This window comes from Danio aesculapii, chromosome 3, assembly GCF_903798145.1.
Source record: "Danio aesculapii chromosome 3, fDanAes4.1, whole genome shotgun sequence".
Lineage (NCBI taxonomy): Eukaryota > Metazoa > Chordata > Actinopteri > Cypriniformes > Danionidae > Danio > Danio aesculapii.
In genome coordinates, this window is record NC_079437.1 from 13,860,741 (window position 1) to 13,885,604 (window position 24,864).

At 32.8% G+C, this 24,864-nt stretch overlaps 1 protein-coding gene across 1 annotated transcript in view; it reads right to left on the minus strand.

Annotated features, from left to right (window-relative positions):
• Positions 1–5,816: 5,816 nt before the first annotated feature.
• The window catches only part of LOC130220925 (protein spinster homolog 1-like), a 34,441-nt gene continuing 15,393 nt past the window's right edge, over positions 5,817–24,864 (minus strand). The window contains 12 exon segments of the mRNA XM_056453197.1: positions 5,817–6,079; positions 7,671–7,839; positions 8,730–8,828; positions 10,214–10,279; positions 10,449–10,638; positions 12,168–12,320; positions 15,443–15,585; positions 15,786–15,852; positions 19,141–19,292; positions 19,394–19,530; positions 19,624–19,689; positions 22,031–22,240. Of these exon segments, the coding sequence (XP_056309172.1) occupies positions 6,009–6,079; positions 7,671–7,839; positions 8,730–8,828; positions 10,214–10,279; positions 10,449–10,638; positions 12,168–12,320; positions 15,443–15,585; positions 15,786–15,852; positions 19,141–19,292; positions 19,394–19,530; positions 19,624–19,689; positions 22,031–22,240 (1,523 nt within the window). The 3' untranslated portion in view covers positions 5,817–6,008.

Genomic DNA, 24,864 nt, shown 5'->3' on the forward strand with positions numbered 1-24,864 from the left:
TAAACCTTTTCATTTTTGTAACTGGCTGTTCTCTCGCTCATTTTACCTCCCTCCATATCTCATCTCTTTTATCTGTTCAGCTTTCTGTCACCATGCAGATTCTCCTCATTTGTCAGATGTCGGGAGTCAACAACTTGGTTCACTTAATGTTCAATTATACAATATAAACGCAATTAATGCAAACATTATGAATTATGAACAACATTATATTGTATATAAAAGCTTAATGTGACTATTTTCAATTTCATAAGGTTTCTTTTACAGTATCGATGTTGTAATACATTCAGTTAAACAGACTTAAGCATTAATTTAGTTGTTCAAGTGTAAAACGAGAGCCCGTGTAACCGCTAGCGCCGTCAGGAGCAGCAGGTGAGCGCAGAAACTCCATTGAAAATACTGGGGTTAATAAAACTGTCATATTTTAAAGACATGGCGGGGGGAAATGGAATTTAATGCAGTGCTTCTTGTCTGATCTGAGACTCACTTTATATCGTACATCAATCAGGCAGTGAGGATCACTGACTTTTAAAGAAGTCAGACCTTAAACGTGGCAATTTTAAAATAGAATTTACCGGAAGCGCTAAGGCTGGCTGGCTAAAAATGTAAAATCCGCGTGCATTTAGCCCATTCACCTTTGTTAAAGTTAGTTCGTTAACTCACAGTGCATTAACTTACATTAACAAGTACAATTATGGATTTTAATAATGCATTAGTACATGTTGAGTTAAGATTTATTTAGAAATGCTGTACTGTGTTTATTCTTAGTTCTGTGGTAATAAATACAGCAACTAATGAAATGTTTTAAAATACACATTTTGATGTATTTTCATGTTTTAAGACTGAAAGTCTTGGTTTAGAAATGTGTAAAAAAAGTATAAACATTTAGGAGGACAAATGTTTTTTAAATGTATTGGTTTTAATAGATTTGAATAGATTTAAACATATTTAAGGTGCATTTTTTTGTATAATAAATATCACAAATTAATATATAAATTCTTATTTCCTTGTGATAATTTGTGCAGTTTGCTGTTTATTTGCTTTAGAGAAAAGCTGTATACACAATTACAACACTCAAAAAACCAACAAACAAACAAAAAACCCTGCAGATTTAACCCCAGAATACATCAATGTTAGTAAATACATTATATTACATGATTACAAGTTGACCTGATTGAGACCCACTTTATATCGTATATCTATCAGATAGTGAAGATCGCTAATTTTTAAAGACATCAGACCTTAAACGTGGCGATTTTATAATGGAAAGACAGTTCACCGGAAGCACTGAGGCTGGCTGAAATTAAAAGTCCGAGTGCATATAGCCCATTCACCTTTGTTAAAGTTAGTTTGTTAACTCACAGTGCATTAACTTACATTAACAAGTACAATTATGGATTTTAATAATGCATTAGTACATGTTGAGTTAAGATTTATTTATAAATGCTGTACTGTTTATTCTTAGTTCTGTTAATAAATACAGCAACTAATGAAATGTTTTAAAATACACATTTTGATGTATTTTCATGTTTTAAGACTGAAAGTCTTGGTTTAGAAATGTGTAAAAAAAAAAGTATAAATATTTAAGAGGACAAAAAATGTCCGGCTTGGTCAGTTGGTATTTCTGTGTGGATCATGTTCTCCCCATGTTTGCGTGGGTTTCCTCCAGGTGCTCTGGTTTCCTCCACAAGTCCAAAGACATGCGCTATAGGTGAATTGAATAAGCTAAATTGGCCGTAGTTTGTGTGTGTTTCCCATTGTTGGGTTGTGGCTGAAAGAGCATTAGCTGTGTAAAACATGTGCTGGATAAGTTGGCGGTTCATTCTGCTGTGGCAACCCCTGATTAATAAAGGGACTGAACCGAAAAGAAAATGAATGAATGAATCAATGAAGGGTTTAGAATTTAATTTTATCTTTAACAAACAAAAACTGAAAAAGAGGACAAAAGTGTAAATGCTTTGGTTTTAATATATTTTTAACATATTTTAGGTGCACTTTTTACATAAACATCACAAATATATAAATTCTTATTTCCTTGTGATAATTTGTGCAGTTTGCTGTTTATTTGCTTTAGAGAAAAGCTGTATACACAATTATAACACTCAAAAAAACAACAACAAACAAACAAACAAAAAACCCTGCAGCCTTTACTCCAGCATACATCAATGTTAGTAAATACATTATTGATTTGTAATTTAAATTTGTAATTAATTTAACAGGGACAATGCTCATTAATAAACAGTGAGACTGTAAATAAGCCAGAGTTAGATCACATTATAATCAATCATAATGAATTATTCTTTTAAGTTGACCTGATTGAGAACCCCTTTATATCGTATATTTATCAGGCAGTGAAAATCACAGATTTTTAAAGAAATTAAACCTTAAAGGTGGCAATTTTATAATGGAAGTTCACCGGAAGAGCTGAGGCTGACTGAAATTAAAAGTCTGAATGCATATACCCCATTCATTTTTGTTAATGTTAGTTTGTTAATTTACAGTGCATTGACAAGTACAATTATGGATTTTAATAATGCATTAGTACATGTTGAGTTAAGATTTATTTATAAATGCTGTACTGTGTTTATTCTTAGTTCTGTTAATAAATACAGCAACTAATGAAATGTTTTAAAATACACAATTTGATGTATTTTCATGTTTTAAGACTGAAAGTCTTGGTTTAGAAATGTGTAAAAAAAAGTATAAATATTTAAGAGGACAAAAAAAGTAAATGTTTCAGTTCTAATAGATTTGAACATATTTTAGCTGCATTTTGTATAAACATCTCAAATATATAAATTCTTATTTCCTTGTGATAATTTGTGCAGTTTGCTGTTTATTTGCTTTAGAGAAAAGCTGTATACACAATTACAACACTCAAAAAACCAACAAACAAACAAAAAACCCTGCAGATTTAACCCCAGAATACATCAATGTTAGTAAATACATTATTGATCATATTATAATGAAATATTTAAAAATATGAAAAAATAATAATGAAAAAGTTGACCTGATTGAGACTGAGAATTTGACCACATCAAACTTTAGTACTGCCAATTGAAGGGATAGTTCACCCAAATATTAAAATGACATAATTATTTATTCTCCCTCATGTGACTTTATGGATTTTGTTGAATACAAAAGATATTTCGAAGTATATCTAATGCAATCAAAATTACCTCTCAGATATTTGCATAAAATAATTCACATTTCTGTGCAAATAATCTTCTAGCAGAAGTTGTTTTGTGAGAATGTTTATAATCTGATGAAGGACAGCCAGTGTGATGATAGAGCTCACCCTAAAATGAAAATTACCCCTCTCATGTGGTTTTAAACCTTTATGAGTTTCTTTCTTCTGTTGAACACAAAAGAAGATATTTTGAAGAATGCTGACTTCTTGAACCCATCGATGGAAAAAATACTATATGAAGTCAATGGGTTCCAGCAACCAGCATGTTTCCAAATAACTTCTTTTGCGTTCAACAGAAAAATATCTAATAGCTTTTGAACGAGATTTTGGGTGAACTATCCCTTTAAACGTAAGATAGTAATAATTGGCAATGTTAAAATAAAAACATTAATCAACCAGAGAGTTGAATTACCTGCAGTTTCATGAAATGCATAGTGATAAAGTTGTAAAAGTTTGCAATGAAAAACAATCGCCCGTTTCGAACTGTAAGTGTTAACTCTACACATCTTTATGGCGGACAGTGAGTCATAATTTCTCAGTCTTTCCTCCCACTCTTGTGGCATTTTTTGGTGTTCTTGTTGCCTACACAAACACAAATGACAGGAATGACATATAGGTACAAGTGTATTGTCACAACATCCATCAAATGTTCCACTGCAAAGAGATCGCATGTTTCGGGTTCAAGCGCTTCAATGTTCATTCACGAGACTAATTTTCACAGCAAATTTACCAAACAGGCTTGCATCTCTCTATCCCACCTACAAACAGGAAAACCACAGCAACTGAAAAACCTTATGATCATCGCTCTTGCCACTGCAGATAGAGAGAGAGAGAGAGAATAAGAGAGAAAGCAAATGTAGAGACAGAGAGAATGATATAAAGCAGGAATAGACGTTCTATTACCATGTGTTATATGTGCAAGGACAAATAAACAACGTAACAGATTTGAAAAATCTTTTCACCACACACAGACACACACGTTTTTTTTTTGTGAATTGTGGGGACATTCCATAGGTTTCCATTGCATTTATACCATACAAACTGTATTTTCTATTGCCCTAGCTCTTTCAGAATCAGAATCAGAATCAGAAAGAGCTTTATTGGCAGGTATGTTCACACATACTAGGAATTTGTTTTCGTGACAGAGCTTCTACAGTGCAACATGATTACAGAGACAGGACAAAAAACAGATAATAAATATATTTAAACAAAATAGAAGTAAGTAGTGAGTGCAAATATACAGATTGACAAGTGTATGTACATGTTTATTACTATATACAACATTATATGTGCAGCTGTTTTGTGCAAATTGGCATGTAAAGTGTGTTGTTAAATAAGTGTATATGTGTATAAAAGTGTACAGCAAGTAGTGATGTTGGCTCCACAATTATTATCATCAAGTGTTCATGAGATGGATTGCCTGAGGGAAGAAACTGTTTCTGTGTCGGGCTGTTCTGGTGCGCAGTGCTCTGTAGCGTCGACCAGAAGGTAGAAGTTCAAAGAGGCAGTGTGCTGGGTGTGAGGGGTCCAGAGTGATTTTGGCAGCCCTTCTGCTCGCTCTGGATAAGTACAGTTCTTGGGGAGCAGGAAGGGTTGTACCAGTGATTCCCTCAGCAGTCCGAACTATTCGACGTAGTGTTTGGAGGTCGTATTTAGTAGCTGAGCTAAACCAGACAGTTATTGATGTGCAGATGACTGATTCAATGATGGAGGTGTAGAACTGTTTCAGCAGCTCCTTTGGGAGGTTAAACTTCCTCAGCTGATGAAGAAAGTACAGCCTCTGTTGAGCTTTTTTTTCTTACAGGAAACTGCAAATTTACTTTCTTGATCTCCTTCTGTACGATTTATAAGCCTTTTGAAAAATGGGGACATCAGCAATTCACACACAAATCAGAATGACACGGATCAGATTAAATTTCTCATTTAATATTACAAAAAAAAGTTACAAAACAAGATTAACAAGTTGCAAGTTTGCAAATGATCTGAAAAGAATTGCCAGGAAAACAACCATAGCAGAGGGAATGCACAAGAAAGTGTCTTCATTTAAAAACAAAGTAAATAATAATTACAGTTTCAGACAAATAAAATGGCATATTAAGACATGCCATGAACCAGGCCATTGCAACAAATGAGTTTAACAATGTTATTAAAAAAAACATGAATTAATATCTGAATCATGCCATGGTAGCATTAGTGTTTGTGTTATCCTTACAAAAAGACCGTAAAAGCTCAAAGGTAGTATGAAAGAGATAACATAAAAAAACAAGAGGAAGAACTGAAGTTTGTAAAGACCGACCACATAGTTATCATCTGTTTTTGATGAAAACAAATGAAACAGCAGATAGTTTTGGTTGCTTATGAGTGAGCTGACCTATGAATGAACCCATAAGTAGCAATTTGAAGAATTAGTTCACATCCCTTCTGATAAAAACGTAAAATTCGACTTGAAGTCTAAAACACAGTTTCAATTAAAGGTAAATAAACGTCCCTGGTTGTCTTGTTTTACCCTTGTGCTTCTGTCTCCTCCAGGTGAAACAGCAGAATGGTCCAGCAGCACACCAGGGCTTTCAGGTAAGAGGTTTCTGATTTTCTCATTAGTTAGAAATGTTCCCAAATCAAGGTGTTAAGGATATAAACAAAAAAAAAAAAAAAAAGCTTAATAAATTACTATAAAACTTCCTATTGAGGAGATAGTCCAGTCAGTGATTACTTGTTTGATACTGCTCCAGGATTGGCTGCTGATGGCACTGCCTCTGTCTGTCTCAGCCAAGCAGAGTGCTGTTCCCTGCATGTCAAGAGCCGTCCATTCTTTTGCGTCATCTCAAATTAAAACACTCGACACTGATACTTAAGTGGATATGTCGCTCCTTGGAACAACAATTGGTTCGTCGTCTGAAAAAAAAAAAAAAAAAAACGTCATAGAATCATTAGAAGTGCCTGTAATGACCATGAAAAAAATAAGTAAGAGAGAGTTAGAATTGCATATTTACAAAAAAGCTTGGATAAGAAAAGTGATGCGTTCAATGAAGAGATTATTTACTGCTTTAAGTCTGTAGACTGCATTTGTGCTGTTAAATTGATCTACAATCCTTAACTAAATGAATAAAAAATAAACAATTGCATTGCTTTATATATAAAATGTTGATAAAAATAAACAAAAAAAATACAAATTTTGAATTCACAACTAGGAAAATCATTTGTGTTTGTAAATTTTATTACATTTAATTGACATTAATTTCTAGTTACAAATTATTTGTTTAATGACTTTATTTCCAGTTTTTCTTTATTATAATTCCCTGCCACAGTGTTAGCTAAAATATTTGCTTTGATATTTTTGCTGTCATTTCAACAATGTCAACAGGGTCTTAAAATGTATTAAATAAAAAACCCTACATTTTAGGCCTTAAAAAGTCAAAAATTTTCTTCATTTTAAACAGGTCTTCATTTTTCTGTCCATGTAAAGTTACCCAATTGTGCAAAGAACCATCCAATAACAAGCAATACATTTGATCTCAATAAAACTTTAACAAATCTTTATTTACTAATATGTTCTAATTAACCAGGTTTGTTTTTAATGTTTTAACTGGGTCATTAGAAAAACCCTTAGCATTTCGCCCTGTGTTAGTCTGAAATTTCTTAAATTGTCTTAAATTTGACTTGATGAAACCTGCAGAAACCCTGACAATGGTTTGTCTTCAGTCCTTTTTACCAGAAATGGTAGATGTTACATTAAACAAGACTCATTTAATGATTCTATAAAATTCACATTGTTAGTAATTATTGATATGCTTTGTGAGTTTTTACCATTTATATTACATTTGTAATATTCTTTTTATAATATAATTACATTTCAGTCCAATGCATTTGTGCTGTTACGCAAGTTTCATTGATTTATATAAACTGCTGATAAAAATAAAATGAAATGCATTTAAACTTAATCTCTTAAACTTATGTTTTCTCAGTTAGTGCCTAAGATAACATTTCTCATTTAGCTTAACTCAAGAATCTAATCATTAAAATCACACCAAAAATATAAATATAGTAGACATTAAAAAATAGAAGAAAAAAAAGGACATTATAAAAAGGAATAACTTTACAACAAGCCCTCATTATTTAGAAAGGTCATCAGTAAAAGTTTAAATTTAACACTAAGATTAATTAATACTCTAGAAGTAAGTTCTTTTGTAAAAGTAAACCAGTTTACTTAAAAAAAAATGTGGGACCTTATTGTAAAAAAAAAAAAAAAATGTAATATTATAATACAAAAACCAGTGATAAAAAACAAACAACTGCTGTCGAAATATTTTAAAACTGAATGTGCATTATCAATGAGGTGAAATTTAAATAAATAGATTTAAACAAATAAATAGAAATATGCATAAATTATATAAATACAATAAAATGACAAAGAATCCTGAAATGACCAAAATCAGTGGAAATAGCAAAGGCCTCTTATCCAAGAGAAGCCTGTGATGTCACTCACCAGAGGGCACATAGTTCTCAGCGAGATCTCGGTCTTTCTCAATAAAGACGGCTGTGGCCAGGAAGAAAGCGCCTCCACCGACAGCCACGAAAGAGCACAACAGCAGAGACATCTGAAGCGAGCGAAACTCCCACATGTACGACTTTGATTCCTTTATTGAGTCTGAAACCTTAATGGCAAAAAGAGAAAAAAAAAAACAGCATTTATTCATGAGAAAGAGCGGGTTCAGTTCACACATTATTAAGAATGAGATATATTTACATTAATATGCATGACATTGTTATTACATAGTATCAACTCTGAAACCTTAATTGGCCAAAAAAATAAATAAATAAATAAACAGATGCTATCCTTAAGTGACTTTATTTAGGTTTATTTATGCTACATCACCTAAATAATAACTTAAAGCTATTTTATGCCAAGATTAATATAAGTAAAAACATTACAATAATTGCAACTCAATTCATTATTTAATAAGAGATTATACAAAAACATAAATGTACAAATTTCAGTGATAAATGTACAGTTAAAGCCAAAATGATTAGCCCTAATTTTTTCACAGTATTTCCTATCAAATTTTCTTCTGGAGAAAGTCTTATTTCTTCTATTTTGGCTAGAATAAAAACTGTTTTTTATTTTTTAAAACCATTGTAAGGTCAATATTATTAGTCCACTTAAGGATTTTTTTGTTGTCAATTGTCTACAGAACAAACCACTGTTATACATAACTTGCTTAATTAACCTAATTAAACATTTAAATGTCACTTTATGCTAAATACTAGTGTCCTGAAAAATAACTAGTAAAATATTACGTAGTCATCATGACAAAGATAAAATAAATCAGTTATTAGTAAGGAGTTATTAAAATTTATGAAATTCTTTCCATTAAACAGAAGTTGGGGCTAAAAATATACAGGGGGGCTAACAATTCTGACTTCAACTGTAATTATTTAAACAAAAAAATAAATAAGTCAATAAATAACCTGAAAATTCAACACCTTGTGGGACTAAAAAAAGTGTTTTGAAAGGCTGATCAGTGTATTTGTGAGATTGACGTACCACTCCTATGAGATACGGGCTAATAGCGTCACCCAGCAAGTGTGAAAGGACAATCTGAAAGGCCTCTGCTGTGGAGCGACGTGTCGGGATCACAACATACTGAGAGAAGACAGGGAGAGAAACAAGAAACAATAAGAACGAGACATCATGTTTTTCCTAAATACAAGTATCGTGTGGGTTTTTAGTCATTGGATCACAAAAGTTGACACTGTAATGATTTCATCTGCTTGTTAAGTGTAACATCACCTTCGGGTACAAGCGCTCTAGCAAACTGTATGGGGAGACTCGAGAAATGGTAATCATAAACAAAGTGCTGTAATACTTTCGAAAAATCTGGATCGCTATATACATATATATATATATATATATATATATATATATATATCGAGAAAATATTCGTTTATGACCACTTGTTAGCTATGTCACACATAAAATTCACTTTTTATGTGTGACATAGCTAACAAGTGGTCATAAACAAATATTTTCTCGATTCAAATGAGTAGCAGCTTGGACACGGAAACAGTATTGGATACGACACGACTTAACAAGACGATAGCTTTGGAACATTGTAATAAAGATTACATATTAGGTTTCCTTTTGAGCTTATTTAGATACAAGTTAAACAAATCTGAAAGATCTGAAATATTTATTTGGCAACTACTTAAATGACACTTTTTGTTAAATTTTTATTTATATTTGTGCATTTTTTATTAATGTTTAGGTTTCCATTTTTTGAGCCATTTTAAATGAAGCAAAACAAAATTAAAATTAGAAAATATTTAATTGGCAATTATAGTAATTGCACTTTTCTGTAATATTTTCATTTATATTTGTGTAGTTTATATTAATGTTTAGGTTTCACATTTTTTGGAGCCATTTTAGATGAAGGTAAACAAAATTAAAATAAGAACTATTTATTGGCAACTAGATAAATCACATGTTCTTGTACTGTTTTGCCTATTTTTATTTTTTTGTTCACTTTTTCTTTATTTCAAGTAACAGAATTTATTTCTTTAATGGTAATACTTAATTTATTTAATTAATTTCTTGACTATAATTCCATGCCCAAATATTAGCAAAAAATGTCCTTTGGAATTCCTGTTGTAATTTTGACAATAATACTGTTTGTATTCAGACTTTTAAAAAATTATTATTATAAAACATATTTTAAAGCAACAAAGTTTGCAACCAAAGTGCTGTACAGAGGTAATTAAAACAGAATCTGTGTTCATCATAACTGACAGCTGTGTCGTGTTTGCGGACCTCATACACTTTGCAGCCCTGTCAGTCAGCATGTTACGTTAAAGGGTTAAACAAATAACGCACAGCACTTCTATGATTACAGAAAAGTTTCCTCTGTTATAATTCACTTACATTTTATTATGTTTTGGTGCAATTATAACCTGACATTTAATGAAATAAAACCATCTTTTGATAATTCTTTTAAATCAGCAATGAAATAAACAGGGGGAAGAGAAGCTCACCAGTAGGATATCAGCAACAATGGCCCAATTCATTGATAGGAATGTCTCACCCAGGAAGATAAAGATCTGATGAGAATACAGAAATACCATCAGCCACCAATACGGTCAGCATGAAACTGCCCTACATCCAACAATAATCAATATAAAACAACAACAACAAAAAAACATTTCCAGGAAAAATCACACCGCTTTCAGATAAAGCCGGGTCAAAGGAGAGGTCATATGAATGACTTACATATGTTGCCACAGTGCTCGCCTGAGCAAACATGATGGAGAGATAGAGAAAAGGAGCCGCGAGGAGGAGTCCAGCCGCACACACTAGCGGGTCAGCTCGAGGCGTTCTGGTCCTCAGTAGTTTACTGGCCTGAACACCACTTGCTACGCCCAAGATGCCCGTTACTACGGTGATGCCGCCAAAAATCAGACTGCAGATCAAAAGATAGTAAAAGAGCATTATTAGTGCACATTTTTAAAGGATTAGCTCACTTCCAAAAATTAAACCTCAAATCACTTACTCATCACATTGTCACCCACATTAGGGGTTTTGAGGAAAGAACAGGTTTCTACATATTTTGGACTTCTAATGTGCTCAGCTTTTTGAACTTCTAATTAGCAGTTTTAATACAATTTTAAAGGCCTGTAAATGAGCCAAGCAAGGATTAAAGAAACAGTCCACTTTTTTTTGGAATTTGCCTGATTTTACATATACACTAGGAGTTTTACAATGATCACTCACTGATCATTGGTCATTTTTGAGCAAATTACTAATGGTCTAATCCGATTCAATAATATATGCTAAGATAAAAGTGCTCCCGACAGACTCGGAGATTATCTAAATGGATTAAAAACAGGTGAAACTCAACTGTTTAACTAAGACACTTGACAGTTTTGTCAAGGGTCTTACCAACACTCTCAAAAATAAGGTATGAGGGCTTTTTGTACTAAAATGAGGGATGATTGGAGCTAAATGATCAACAATGGTGCCTTTAAAAGTAAGAATTAATACCCAAGTGTTCCTTTTGAAAAGTGCAACTCCAGTGACAGCTCTTGTACCTTTATTTCTAAGTGCAGTGAAAAGACCTGTCATTTACTTAATACATTAAATTTTATTATATACACTAGTATGAATGTATGTATACAGGCACTAGCTCTGGAACGTAAGGTTTGAAAAATATATTATAATTATAATATATATTATAATATATTTAAGAAAACGATAGGCCCATTTGTTTCTAAGTACAACCCTTATTCTTTACCTGGGATCATTTAGAGCACTTTGAAGTTGCACTGAATCTAGTGCTCAGTGGTTTGAACTTCCAAACTGCATAAGCGTCCACTATAAGGAGAAAAACCTCCATATTCTTTTACCCAAAGATTTACAACAAAACAAATTATAACTTGGATGACAGTGTGGTGAGAAAATTAGTGTACTAAACCATTACCTGTGAAATACTTATAAGACATAATGTGCAAATGCAGCACTCTAAATGCTACAGCATTTATTTTAATTGCCATATCAGTTTCATTGCCATTTTAATGGCATTTATTGACCTTTATTACATTTAACAACACAATGCCATAAATAGAATGCACTACAAACATTAGCAAAAACAACTTCAAGCAAAGACTGAGCAATTAAGAACAAAATAAATACAAGATTATTTTAAATTACTTACATTTTTTCTGGGTTCATAAATAACAATGTCTCATAACATTAACTAATTATTTTTTAAATTGGGCTGTCCAGATATATTTAACACCTGGTAAATAGAACTTGTTTGTGTTTTGATTTTAAAATAATTTCTTTCAATTAATTTTATATTTCTCTAGCGTATCCATTGCATTTACTCTGAATGGTTACAGTACTATAGTATTAACACTCCTCAAAGACATCAAACAAACATCAGCATGTGTGAATATCATGCTCTGAATCTTCAGATATGAGGACTGTTACCTGTCAGAGTCGTCACAGGGTGCTTTCAAACATGGCTGCTTGACTCCGGTGAAGACACCCGCTCTGAATAAAAAGGCAGGAGCCCACAGGGCCAGCGATCCTGTCACAAAGGCCACTGCCGTGAAGCCAAACGTGGACAGAACAAAACTTGGACTAAAACAAGACATAAATAGAGAGATGGAAAAAAGAGATCACACTGGTGTATAAATCTAATTCCATTCAGAAATAAATGTGAACAAAACAAAATCATTTACTGGTAGCTCTAAATAAAACAAGATTTAAAAAAAAAAAAAAAACTCTAAACATTAATTTTACTTTGCCTTGCTCCACAACAAAAACTAATAAAAAAAAGAAATGAAGCAAACAGGAATGAAAGTGGTATTCATTAAAACTAGGTTTATTTTATTAATATTTTAATCTAGCCTGAAACTGAATCTAGTGCATGTTAATTTTAAAACTGAAATGGAATCATATTTTTAATTCAACTCTATATTTTTCATTTTGTTCTGTGTACCTGAAATAAATTAGAAGTATTTTTCTCTATTAATGAAAGTTAGCGCTGATTTGAGCATCAATAACCTTCAATGTATTCACAAAAATAGCTGTAAGCTTTCTTCAAAATATTTCACCTAGAGCAGTGGTTCTCAAACTTTTAAACCCGCGACCCCCATTGTAAGATCGTCAAGAACTCGCGACCCCCCACTACCAAAGCATATACAAACAATAAAAATAGCTTTTTTTTAAGCTGTTCACAATATTTTAACTATATTTACTATAGATTACAGGGCTCGAAATTAACATTTTTGCTTAGTAACACTGGTGCTTCTAACTTTAAAAATGTAGACGCACCAGCCAAAATTTAGTGGCTCCCACCAATTATCGCACTGTTACTACACGTTTTATAAACAGATTTACTGCATTTGAAAATCAACACTAATCAAAACTAACAAGCAAAAAAATAAATATGCATGCGTGAGGAAAATATGTCTTAATGAAATCCCGTTATCACAAGAAAAGACATTTTTATAACATAATTGAGTGACCAAAAGATACACGGACGGATATCCCAAAAGATATCCCACAGACTTTACAGTGAATGCTAGTTATTTTCATAGCAGACTTAAAGCCAATGGAGGTCTTTTATCCACTCTTCAGTAAGTATAGCTGGTGGATTAACATTCAGCACATGATCAGTAATCAGATGTGCCAATATTTGTAGCTTTAGGTGTTTCTAAGACAAAATCTGTCAGTGTTGTTTTCATTCTCTCGTCTTCAGCGCTTTACATTTTCGCGGTTGTAACTCCTGTCATCTGAAGACAGGAGGCGTTGACTGAGTGATTGACAGCTGATTTTAACCAATCATTCGTGTTCAGTTCTTAGAGCAGTGGGCCAATAAGAAGAGCGCGAAGGCGGGGCAAGCGTTGAAGGCTTTGTTTACTGCGGCAAGTTGACATGACAACAGTTTTAAACTGTTCCTGAGCGCTGCGTTCCAAGTACAAAGATGCATTCTGCCCGAATGTGTCCTAAATACTTTATGAATCAGTAATATCTTTTTAAAAATCTGAAAATATTAGCTTTCACTTGTAATACTGAAAAATATTTATTATAATCACTGAAAATTACACAATTTTTAAATAACTCTCGTGACCCCGCAGGGGTCGCGACCCCCAGTTTGGGAACCACTGACCTAGAGCAATGGTAAACTTTGGGCTCTAATTTAACTATCTAGGCGCAAAGTCTAAAGCACATGGTGCAAAAGCATTAAGGGCGTGTCCAAATCCCCTTTTGCTATTTTAAGGATAGAAAAATACGGTTTGTGTCGTGGCGCATGGTCTAACAGGGTTGTGCTTATTCTTTATTGAGTTCTGGGTGTGTTTTGAGCATTACGTGCATTAAACCAATCAGAGTCTCATCTGCCATTAATTTTAAGTCAGTTGCGTCACACCATGGTGCATTTGCTATTTACATGGCAGACTTTGTAAGTGGAAAAACTGAACGCTTCACTAGCGAGAAAAAGAGTTAAACCATCTGCAGCGCAAGCTTGTTTTTATTCAAACAAATATAAATATGCATAAATAATAATAATAATAATAATAATAATAATAATAATAACAACATTATACAAAAGCAAGTTGTCAACTGAAAAAGCCCCCTGAGATGAAGGCATGCAAGCAATAGTTTTTATATTCATGTAGAAAGTAATAATTTTTGTTATGTTTTATTCCTTTTAATTATTTTTCATTTGTAAAGATATTTGCGTATTGTTGTACATCCTGTGTGTATTAAGCAATGTGTAAGCATTTAAGGCGCACAACTAACACGCTCTGCGCTGGACTTTAGACCTGCTTCCAGCTGGTCAATTGCGCCGTCTATTTTAGTTCCTCAAAATAGCAACGCGCCAACAATGCACCTTAACACACCTCTTTTCTAGACCGACACACCCATGAGTCCACAAAGCGGCACAAATGGATTTGCTATTTAAACAACATGGAGCAAAACAGTAAAATTAGGGTTGCGCTGGTCTCAAAATAGCAGCACATTGCAGCAAACACATCTTGCACCTTATTGCGCCGTGTATGATAGGGCCCTTCAGCTTTGTGACCATTTTTTTTTTTAGTTCACCATAACATCTAATAATAATCTCTTGTGATCACAGATGGTTAGATGTGTTATAATCAGCAGGTTTCAGCAAGTCAAATTTAAGACTTTTTAATATGCTTTTAAGACCATTATGAATCAAATTTTAGACTTATACAGCACTAAACACTGAGTATTTTTTCTAATGGCCCAGTATGATCATGAAGAATCATTTAATTATTTTTAGTTTTCTTTTCCTGATTAGGGAATTTGCTGTAAAAAGGTCTAACAGCCGTTGTGAACAACTTAAACATAAAAAATTAAGTTTTATTGAGATGTATCATTGGTGATTCGATGGATGTCGGCCCAATTGAGTAGCTTTACTTGGACAAAGCAAAAATAAGACCCATTTAAAATGATTTAAGACCTACAACACAATTTCAGTAAATTTAAGACTTTTTAAGAATTTAGTTTTTTGAATTTAAGACTTTAAGACCCAGCGGACACCCTGTTTAATTCTCTTGATCATTTCCCAAGCTATGGTAATAACACTGATAATACTTAATAATCAAGTAAAAACCCCCAGCCCATCAAGCAGCATTATCTAGATATTGAAAAAGTCCCTGCTTGAAATCTAAAGCAATAGCTAGGATTACTAAATGATCCTTTAAGGGTGATGTGAGCTCTGAGTCACTCACTTCCTGCAAAGTGCTTTCATGTCTGCCAGCCAGCTGGTTCTGTGCAGTGTGTGCTCGGGGTGAGCTTCAATCGCACCGCGCTTCGGTTCCTTAACCACAAGCAGTAAGAGGAACACGGCCAGCAGTCCCAGCCCAGGGGTCACCTGACGAAAAGAAACAAACAAGCAGAAAGGAGGGGGGAAAAGGGAAAGGAAGTGAGAATAAGTGGGAGAAAATTACAGAGAAATGTTATCATTATATTTAATCTCCAAGTGTCATTTTGTGGTGAAAGCAGCAGGGGTGAATTATGTAGCTGACAAACAAGTGACAAATAAACAGTGAGAAGTTTGATACCCATACGTACCCGAAGTGCCCAGTGCCAATCTCCAGTCACAGTATCCACCTTTGAGCCCACAATATAACCCATACCACTGAGAAAAGAAAAGAAAATTCTTTGAATAAGAAATTCGGAGGAATTGTGGTCCATATTGCAGCTTATTCCGGCATAAAACATTTTAAGCATTTAACAACTTAAAGATAACTATAAATATAAGTACATCTGCATCCACAATGATGAGCAACATACATCTGTTTATGTTTAGTTTATGCTTTTCATTTGGTACAAACCCCTTTCAACCAGCAGATGTTCACTGTGTGCTACTAGCACATTTGACTGGTGAATCTTTATTTAAATAGGTATTAATCTACTCAAAATGAATTTAGCGATCATAGTCGGTGTGGTGAAATAAAAAAACACTATTTTCCCAAGCATTTTTAAAGAACACAGAGATGCTGAAACTAGCACTCGATACCTGAGGAACTTTTATTTTTGATTTGTAGAGATTAACTCTACAAGAGATTAACTTCCATGTATTTTATCATCATGTCCCATGATTTAAAAATATTGTCTAGATAGTCATAACCTGTAAATAATTTTAGGAAATAAAAAATGTATAAAAAATTAATAATGAATCACTTCAGCAGTGAACTTCTCTACAATGCCATCTGTAGCTTTAAAATTTGTGAGTGATTTACATTTCAATGCATTGTGAATGGCTGTCAGTGTTTTATTGCTTATCAGCTGGGGAAAAAATTACTCCGAAAATGACTCAAACGAGATCGTTTCAATACATCTTTATTCTTATATTTGTGGACTGAACGCTATTGTTTTACACTCAGAATTATTATTAGAACTCTTATCTTACTTTTTTGTCCTTTTTATAGTTTAACTTTTTTATTGGCAATTCTCAATCAGAGAGTTAATACAAGTTAGGGAATGAAAAAACAATGCATTCATTTCACAATATTGAAGGAAAAATTCAATATTGGGTGGTAATTAAACACATTCCCTACTCTCTGAACCATATTCAGAAGAATATAAAGAAAGTAAACAACAACAAAACAAACCAAAAAACAATAACAAATTAAAAAATAATAATAATAAATTAACAAAATGACACACAAGTAAGTCATTACCATTAAATGTCAGATATCAGACCATTTCCTTTCCTAATACACTCTTGGATGAGTTTTTATTAATAAAAAAGACAGATACAGACAGGGTTGAACTCTTATCTTTCTAAATTAATTAGTGAATGAATTCAACAATCCCCTTTAAAGATTCATGTTTGATGAGAACGGGTCTTTAGATGGAATACATGTATGATGGACATCTAAAGGAACCAAACATGACCCTTTTAAATGGCATAGTTCACCCAAAAATGAAGATTCACCACTTGTTCCAAACCTACTTGTTTTTTTTTTTTAGTTTTATTGAACACAAAATAAGAAAAAAGCTATTAAATTCCATAGTATTTTTTCCTACTAAGGATGTTAATGGCTGCCAGTTACCAACATTCTTTAAAATATCTTGTTTTTTGTTCAACAGAGTTTGTTATGTTTTTTTTCCATATCAGCAGCTCCTGGCTATTTCTTGGCAAAATCAATATTGCTGAAAAACACATTACATAATAACTTCAGATGTCAATGATACAGAATAAATAAACAAATATAAATAAATAAAAATGACAAATATTTACATTAAAAAAAACATAATTTTTCTGTTCATTTTGTGATGTGTCTAACGGATGAAAGAACCTTCTAAACAGTAAGTAAATCATAATTTAAGGGTAAAATCTCCCAATAATGTGCAGTTGGATGTGAAACTAACGTGGTCTGTAAGATTTGTTTTAAGAAAGTCAGTTTATTCACAAAGAGCTCATTAAGTTGATTAAAAGTAAAAAGTCTCATTTTAAATAAATGCTTTTGATCCTTTCACAAAGTACAAATCATTTTAAAATGTAATATAATATGTTTTTTTTTGTTGGGTTTTTTTTGCAGAAAATCATCCAATTTGAATAATTTCTGAAGGGTTATGTGACACTGATGACTGGAGTAATGATACCGAAATGCCTTTTTATTACCACATAAAAAAAACTTTAAATTCTAATAATATTTCAAAAAATTACTGCTAATAAATGATGACAATAAAATCTGAATAAATGTTTATTTGCATTTATAATTATATATATTATAAATATTTTAACCAGCATATCCACAATACATTGCCAAGGCTGTCAGCAGATGTTTTAAATGTCAGAAGAAAATGTTTTAGTGACCCATCAATACAGTTATCACAAGTGTTTTTTTTTTCGTAAGTGGAAAAAGCTGATAATATCTGCTGTGTTGTAACATATATTCAAGTAGAAAAGAGAGAGGTCTGTCATTTTACCAGATATGAAGATATCCTAAATAAACAATTCTTCATAGGGTCAATAACATGCCTTTATAGTTTAGAGATGGTGGATTTAATTTCGTGCTGACTTCAATTTCCCTGAAAACAATTCAGTAACTAATTATTACTCAGAAGTGCTTGGTCGTAGCAGACAGGAAACTTACAAAAACAACATTTCCTGATGTGAAAAATCTGTGTGAGAATGTAACCATGGTGTGAATGTGCAACGAGATGAAGTGTTAGAACTTAAACACCGGTGATTGGACTGGAGGCTGTCTGCGTGTGTACTTGTTTTTATATCTTAGTGGGGACTTTAACCTAATTACACACAGACTCATGGGGACCTGTGAACCAAAATTAAGGTCCCATGGGTAAACATGCTTATAAGTCACACTGAATATTTAAAAAATGTAAAAATGCAGATTGTTTCCCTGGGAGGGTTGGGTTTAGGAGGTTTAATATACGGGGTGAATAGTAGAAGCATAAGTAGGGATGCACCAATCCCGATACTTGGATCGGATATCGAATTAATACTGCATATTTTTGCTGGATTGGGTATCGGCCAGCTGGTTCCGATCCAAATGCGATCTAGCGTGTGCACTATATTCTGGTGTAATTTATAAGCCGACAAAGGCCATGTAGGTAACCTATTATAAGGCACTAGACAGTTGTCATGTGGGCCTACTATATCCCAAATGTTTTGAAGCCATACTATAGTTTAATGTAAAGTAAAGATGAATATTCAAGTGGTTAAATTCATGTTCAGTTTAGCGCCTGTCAATCATTCACAATTCAAACTGAGCCACGTTTGTTTATGACAACACAAAAAACTCTCCAAGACTATTTGTTCAGATTAGTTTAAATAATCATTGGAAAAATGAATTTAATTTTGGTATCAGGATCAGATAAAAAAAAAAAGGTATCTCTAACTATGAGAGTCCCCACTGTGATATAGTAACAAGACTGTGTGTATGTGTGGTCCTACCTGCCCACTGGGATTGCAAAGTAAAAGATAGACAGCATGTTAGTCCTCTTTTCCTTGACGAACAGGTCAGCTATGATGGTGGGAGCAATGGTAGAATAACTGGCCTCTCCAACACCCACTAGCCCTCGTGTCAACAGCAGTGCCCAGAAGTGCTGAGAAAACATTTAGCACTCTTAAAATACACACTTCACAACCTGAAATATAAATCAAGCCTTTGTGTATTCAAAAGCATGGGTTTTTGTGTGGGACTTACATCCTTCCCGATAAATGAGCTGGCAAGTGTTACCACAGACCAGAAGAAAATGCCCACACACATGATCAGCTTCCTGTTATACCGGTCACCCAGGTATCCGAACAGAGGAGCCAAGAACATGTAGCTGCAGATGAAGACTGACATGAAATAATCAAAGAAAGTGAAAGAAATTACAACTAATGATCGGTAATAATAGCAATCATATTTTCAGTTGGCATGAAAACACTCACCTGTTTGAAGCAGCCCTGACGTTCCATCACTAATGCCGAAGAAATGCTCAATGTCTGGAAGTACACCTGTAAGAGAACAAATGTATCATAATCATTAGATTTATTGCTAATATAAGGCTCTATAAACTCCATTTAACCTTTTTTTCTTGCTTTCTAACTTTGAGATTTCTTTTTATTTGGATTCAATTTTAGTAGTTAAAAATTCAACAATCAATTTTCTAATCTATTAATAAAGCAAAAAAAAATCCATTTTAGATTTTAAGAAAGATCTCACCTATTAATAACTAAAGTATGCTCATTACTCTTTTACGTGCTCTTTCAGAGCTGTTATTTTTTACCATATAGAAGACAAGAATGGGTGTTGTTCAATAGTCAATATATGTATAGTTTTTGATAATTGAAATAGAGCTTAAATAAAGTATAAATATTTAATGAACATTTTAACTTTGGAACTTTTGCCAGGGGAACCACACTTAAAAAGGACAGATCTAAAAGAAAAGATGAAAACGAATTACAACCAGAATATGTATTTATTTTTGCATTTTTTCTCAAATATAATAGAGCACAAACAGGAAGTAAATTGGGACTAAAAAAGGGACAAAAAAAAAGTTAAAAAGCTGGGATTCAAACTTGGGTACTCCTAAAGTTTAGCTGCTCTAATTAATGAAGTGCTGTCTGGCCCAACCCCTTTTAAATTTTTATAAATATTATAATGCTTCTAGAACAACACATATACACACACATATACATATATATATATACACATGTATATGTGTGTGTGTTTAACATATGATGTTTAACAGAGCATGGAACTTTTCACAGTATTTGCTATAATATTTTTTTCTTCTGGTGAAGTCTTATTTGTTTAATTTTGTCTAGAATAAAAGCAGTTTTTTGTTTTTAAACATTTTAAGGTCAATATTTTTAGCCCCCTTAAACAAAATTTCTCCTGATTGTCTACAGAACAAACCATCGTTATACATTAATTTGCCTAATTACTCTAACTTGCCTAATAAACATAATTAAGCCTTTAAATGTCACTTTAAACTGAATAGTAGTATCTTGAAAAATATCTAGTAAAATATTATACTGTCATCATGACAAAGATAAAAAAAAACTGTTTTTGGAAATGAGTTATTAAAACTATTTCTATGTTTCTATGTTTAGAAATGTGTCGAAAAAAATATTTTCGTTAAACAGAATTTTTTTTTTTTTTAAATACACAGTGCATCTGAAAAGTATTCATAGTGCTTCACTTTTTTTCCACATTTGTGAAAATGCTTTTTTGGACAATGTGAAAAAAGATTTTTTTAAATGAATGCAAATTTATTATATATATATATATAAAAAAAAAAAAATTCACATGTGCATCAGTATTCACAGCCTTTGCTCAATTCTTTGTTGATGCACCTTTGACAGCAATTACAGCCTCAAGTCTATTTGAATATGATGCCACAAGCTTGGCACACCTGTCTTTGGGAATTTTTGCCCATTCCTCTTTGCAGTACCTCTCAAGCTCTATCAGGTTGGATGGGAAGTGACGGTGTGCAGCCATTTTTAGATCTCTCCAGAGATGTGGATTTAGGTCGGGGCCCTGGCTGGGCAACTCAAATCATTCACTGAGTTGTTGTGAAGCCACTCCATTGATACTCTATTGATGTCCTGCTAGAAGATGAACCGTCGCCCCAGTCTGAGGTCAAGAGCACTCTGAAGAAGGTTTTCATTCAAGATGTACATTGCTGCACAATCTTTCCCTCTATCCAGACTAATCTTCCAGGTCTACAGAAAATTCCTTTGTCTTCATGCTTGGTTTGTGCTTTGACATGCACTGTCAACCCTGGGACCTTATATAGACAGGTGTATGCCTTTTCAAATCATGTCAATCAACTAAATTTACCACAGGTGAACTCCAATTAAGCTGCTGAAACATTAAGAATGATCAGTGGAAACAGAATGTACCTGAGCTCAATTTAGAGCTTCACGGCAAAGGCTGTGAATACTTCTGTACATGTGATTTTTCAGGTTTTTTATTTTTAATAAATTTGCAACATATTAAAAAAAAAATCTTTTTTTCACATTGTCATTATGGGGTAATGTGTGTAGAATTTTGAGAAAATTGCGAAAATTTAATACACTTTGGAATAAGGCTGTAACATAAAAAATGTGGAAAAAGTGTAGAGATATGAATACTTTCCGGATGCACTGCAATTCAGGAGGGCTAATATTTCTGACTTCAACTGTATATATCAGAAGAATCCAAGTTAAAATAATCTAGTATCTTATTAAAACACAAACCTAAACCTAACATGGGCGTTACCGCAAAGTGTCTTTGTGTTGTGCATTTGGTTTGGATGAAAAGACACTGTTTAACAGCATTAATACACTGAAGTCTAATAGCACCAGTTACCTGCCACAGTGAATCTGTCCATATAGTTCAGCAGGTTGATGTAGCAGAGCACAATCACGGTCATTATGGCTCTCCTATCGGTGACTCCGCTGGGAGACTCTTCTTTCTCGTCCTCAGGCAGAGGTGACCCCACCCCATTTTCAACAGGCCTCTCCCCTTCATTATCATCAGCGAATAAGGGTGTGATGTCTGCATCTGCTTGTGACATCACTGCTGCAGAAAAATAAATAATAGGATGAGGCAGAAGAAATATTATAACGTAAGGTACAAATCAAAGTCTTAAAGTTATGGAAAAAATTAATAAATATAATAAAACTATTGGTTTGGTCTACCACAATCATATATGTTTAAAGGATGCAAAGTCAAAGACTGATGTTAAGTGCTCAAAAGCGATAAAAGAACAAAGTGTACAAACATAGATTATTGATCACACTAATCTCAAACTCACGAGGATAGGAGTTCAAATGTTGGATGAAACCTTTGGAATTGATTAAATAAACATAAAAAGATTTTCCATTTATTTTATTATTGGAATATATCAACAAAGTTTTAAAATAGGCTTATTTGATTAGTGTCATCGAAATAGTTAACAATTTTATAATATTTATTTTCAATTTTATGCCCGGGTTTTAAATTGATTGCCCTTTTTTATTGACCAAATTCTAATATATAGAATATATTTAGATTTATTTATTAATAATATTTATATTTATACATGTACATACATATTTAATGTTTTAAAATTAGATTTAATAAAAAGATTTTAAATGTGAACTCAAAATTTTGATCCTCACTGTAAATTCTGTGTGAGAATCCATTTACAATACTATCAAAGAGCTCTTTGTTTTATTGACTAGACCATTTTCCCCAAATAGATTCCACTGTAACAGTATAAATGAATTATACTTAAAATCCAGCTGGTCAGTAGAGGGGTAAAGTTGGTTTCATATTCGCACATTCTACATTCATTATGTGTGTTAGTCAGCATGTAAGACTGCTAAATTCTGTTATTTATCATTGTAGCTGATTATGAGCAGAATGTACAAGACATTTTTCTGTATAATAACAATTCTTGCATAAGGGAAGATGCGTGGAAAGGGAAGTAGCCACAGGCTCGTGACCCCAATTAATTTCTTCACAACGTCATGTGAATACAGTAATGAAGAATAAGAGATATGTTGAAGAAAACATACTCTATGGACATAAAAAGCAGTGTATTATTTTGATTATTAAAAAAAAAGTAAATGTTTATATTTCATTAAAAGAGTAATTAAAAATGTGCATAAGTAAATGAAAAGTAAAAGCCAGACCCACTCAATTTAACTGAGGTGATGTTGGTTTTATATTCGCACATTGGTTCAGTACCAACTTGTGACAGGCTCCCTATATTGTTTACCATGGTACTTTGAATATTCGGTCTGAAATCAGATGCAAGTAAGCAATCCAGCCTTATGATTGTGACATTTACAGTAAAAACTCAAAACATAAATTCACATAGAAAGTATATATGTTAACATTATATTAAAACTTTTGTTTATATTTTCCAAAACAACTTACCAAAGAGTTAAGAGACCAGAAAAATATCAATCTGTAAACATGTTTTGTCATTTAAATGAAGAAAATAAACATGCGTTATGGATGTGACCCTAATAGTATGCGAGTTTGCAGTATACAAAATACTTTGTAGAAATTCTGTGAATTAAGTTGCACAACCCAAAAGAAATAATGATAATCAAAAGGATAAGAGTTGGCTCTCGAACTAAAATGATTAATTTTAGCTTATTTAATATTTTTAGATTTATGAGGAAAAAGGTGTCTTTATAGATGTGACAGCTCTCCATTATGGATTTGAGCGATGCGACATTGCCACTTGTGTGACTTTATAAACTCAAAAACGTCTCTGTCATTAGGGCCGTGCAATTTGGGGAAAATATCTAATTGCGTTTTTTTTTTTTTGACAATGCGATTTGATTTGAAATTTAATTTTGTAGTCAAGCTTCAGCTCAATAATCTACGTTGTGGCAACAATTCTGTGACAGCTCTTAAAAATTCAGTTTTTATTCTGTGTCTGCGAGTTTGAAACCAAAAAATTCCCATATTAGCAATGTTTTTTTCCCTTTTATATAAATTAGTCTATTAATGCTTCTTAAGAAGCAGACACCATTATGCCACTTGTCCGCGCTTTGCTGTTATAGTTTATACAGGGTGTCCGCAGGGTCTTAAAAAGTGTTAAAAGTTGATAAATCAATGTAGAGAAATTTAAGGCCCTAAAAAGTATTAAAAAGTCTTAAATGCTATTTTGCAAGGTATTACATTTTATATCGTTTTTGATTATGCAATGTATGCTTGTATGCCTGATTTAAATCTGTGAATATCAGGATGCTGTGTAGTGTATGAAATCAATGAAATTAATGAAATCAATCCTACTAGATGTGACATCATGCTGCTTTGTTTAATGCAGTAACCAAGGCAACACCATTATTTCTGCAGTTCTACATGCACCAACCTGCTGAATTAGCTAGATTTAATAGATTTTTATTTGGTATATGAATAATGTTTTAGGTTTGGATTAGTCTTTTACATTAATGTTTAGTAAATATACTGCAAATTAAAATCTCGCCAGTGTTTCCGATTGAAAAGTGGTTATAAGGTCTTAATGTATGGAAAGAGACAAAATGGGTCTTAAAAGGTATGGAATTTCACTCTCTGATTCCTGTATATAGTCTGTTATAATCGCTGCCTCATGCGATTTAACCAATTGCAATGTTTCAAATTGCGATTTGATTCAGATTAATCGCACAGCCCTACTGTCAATATTTTCAATCCATTATATT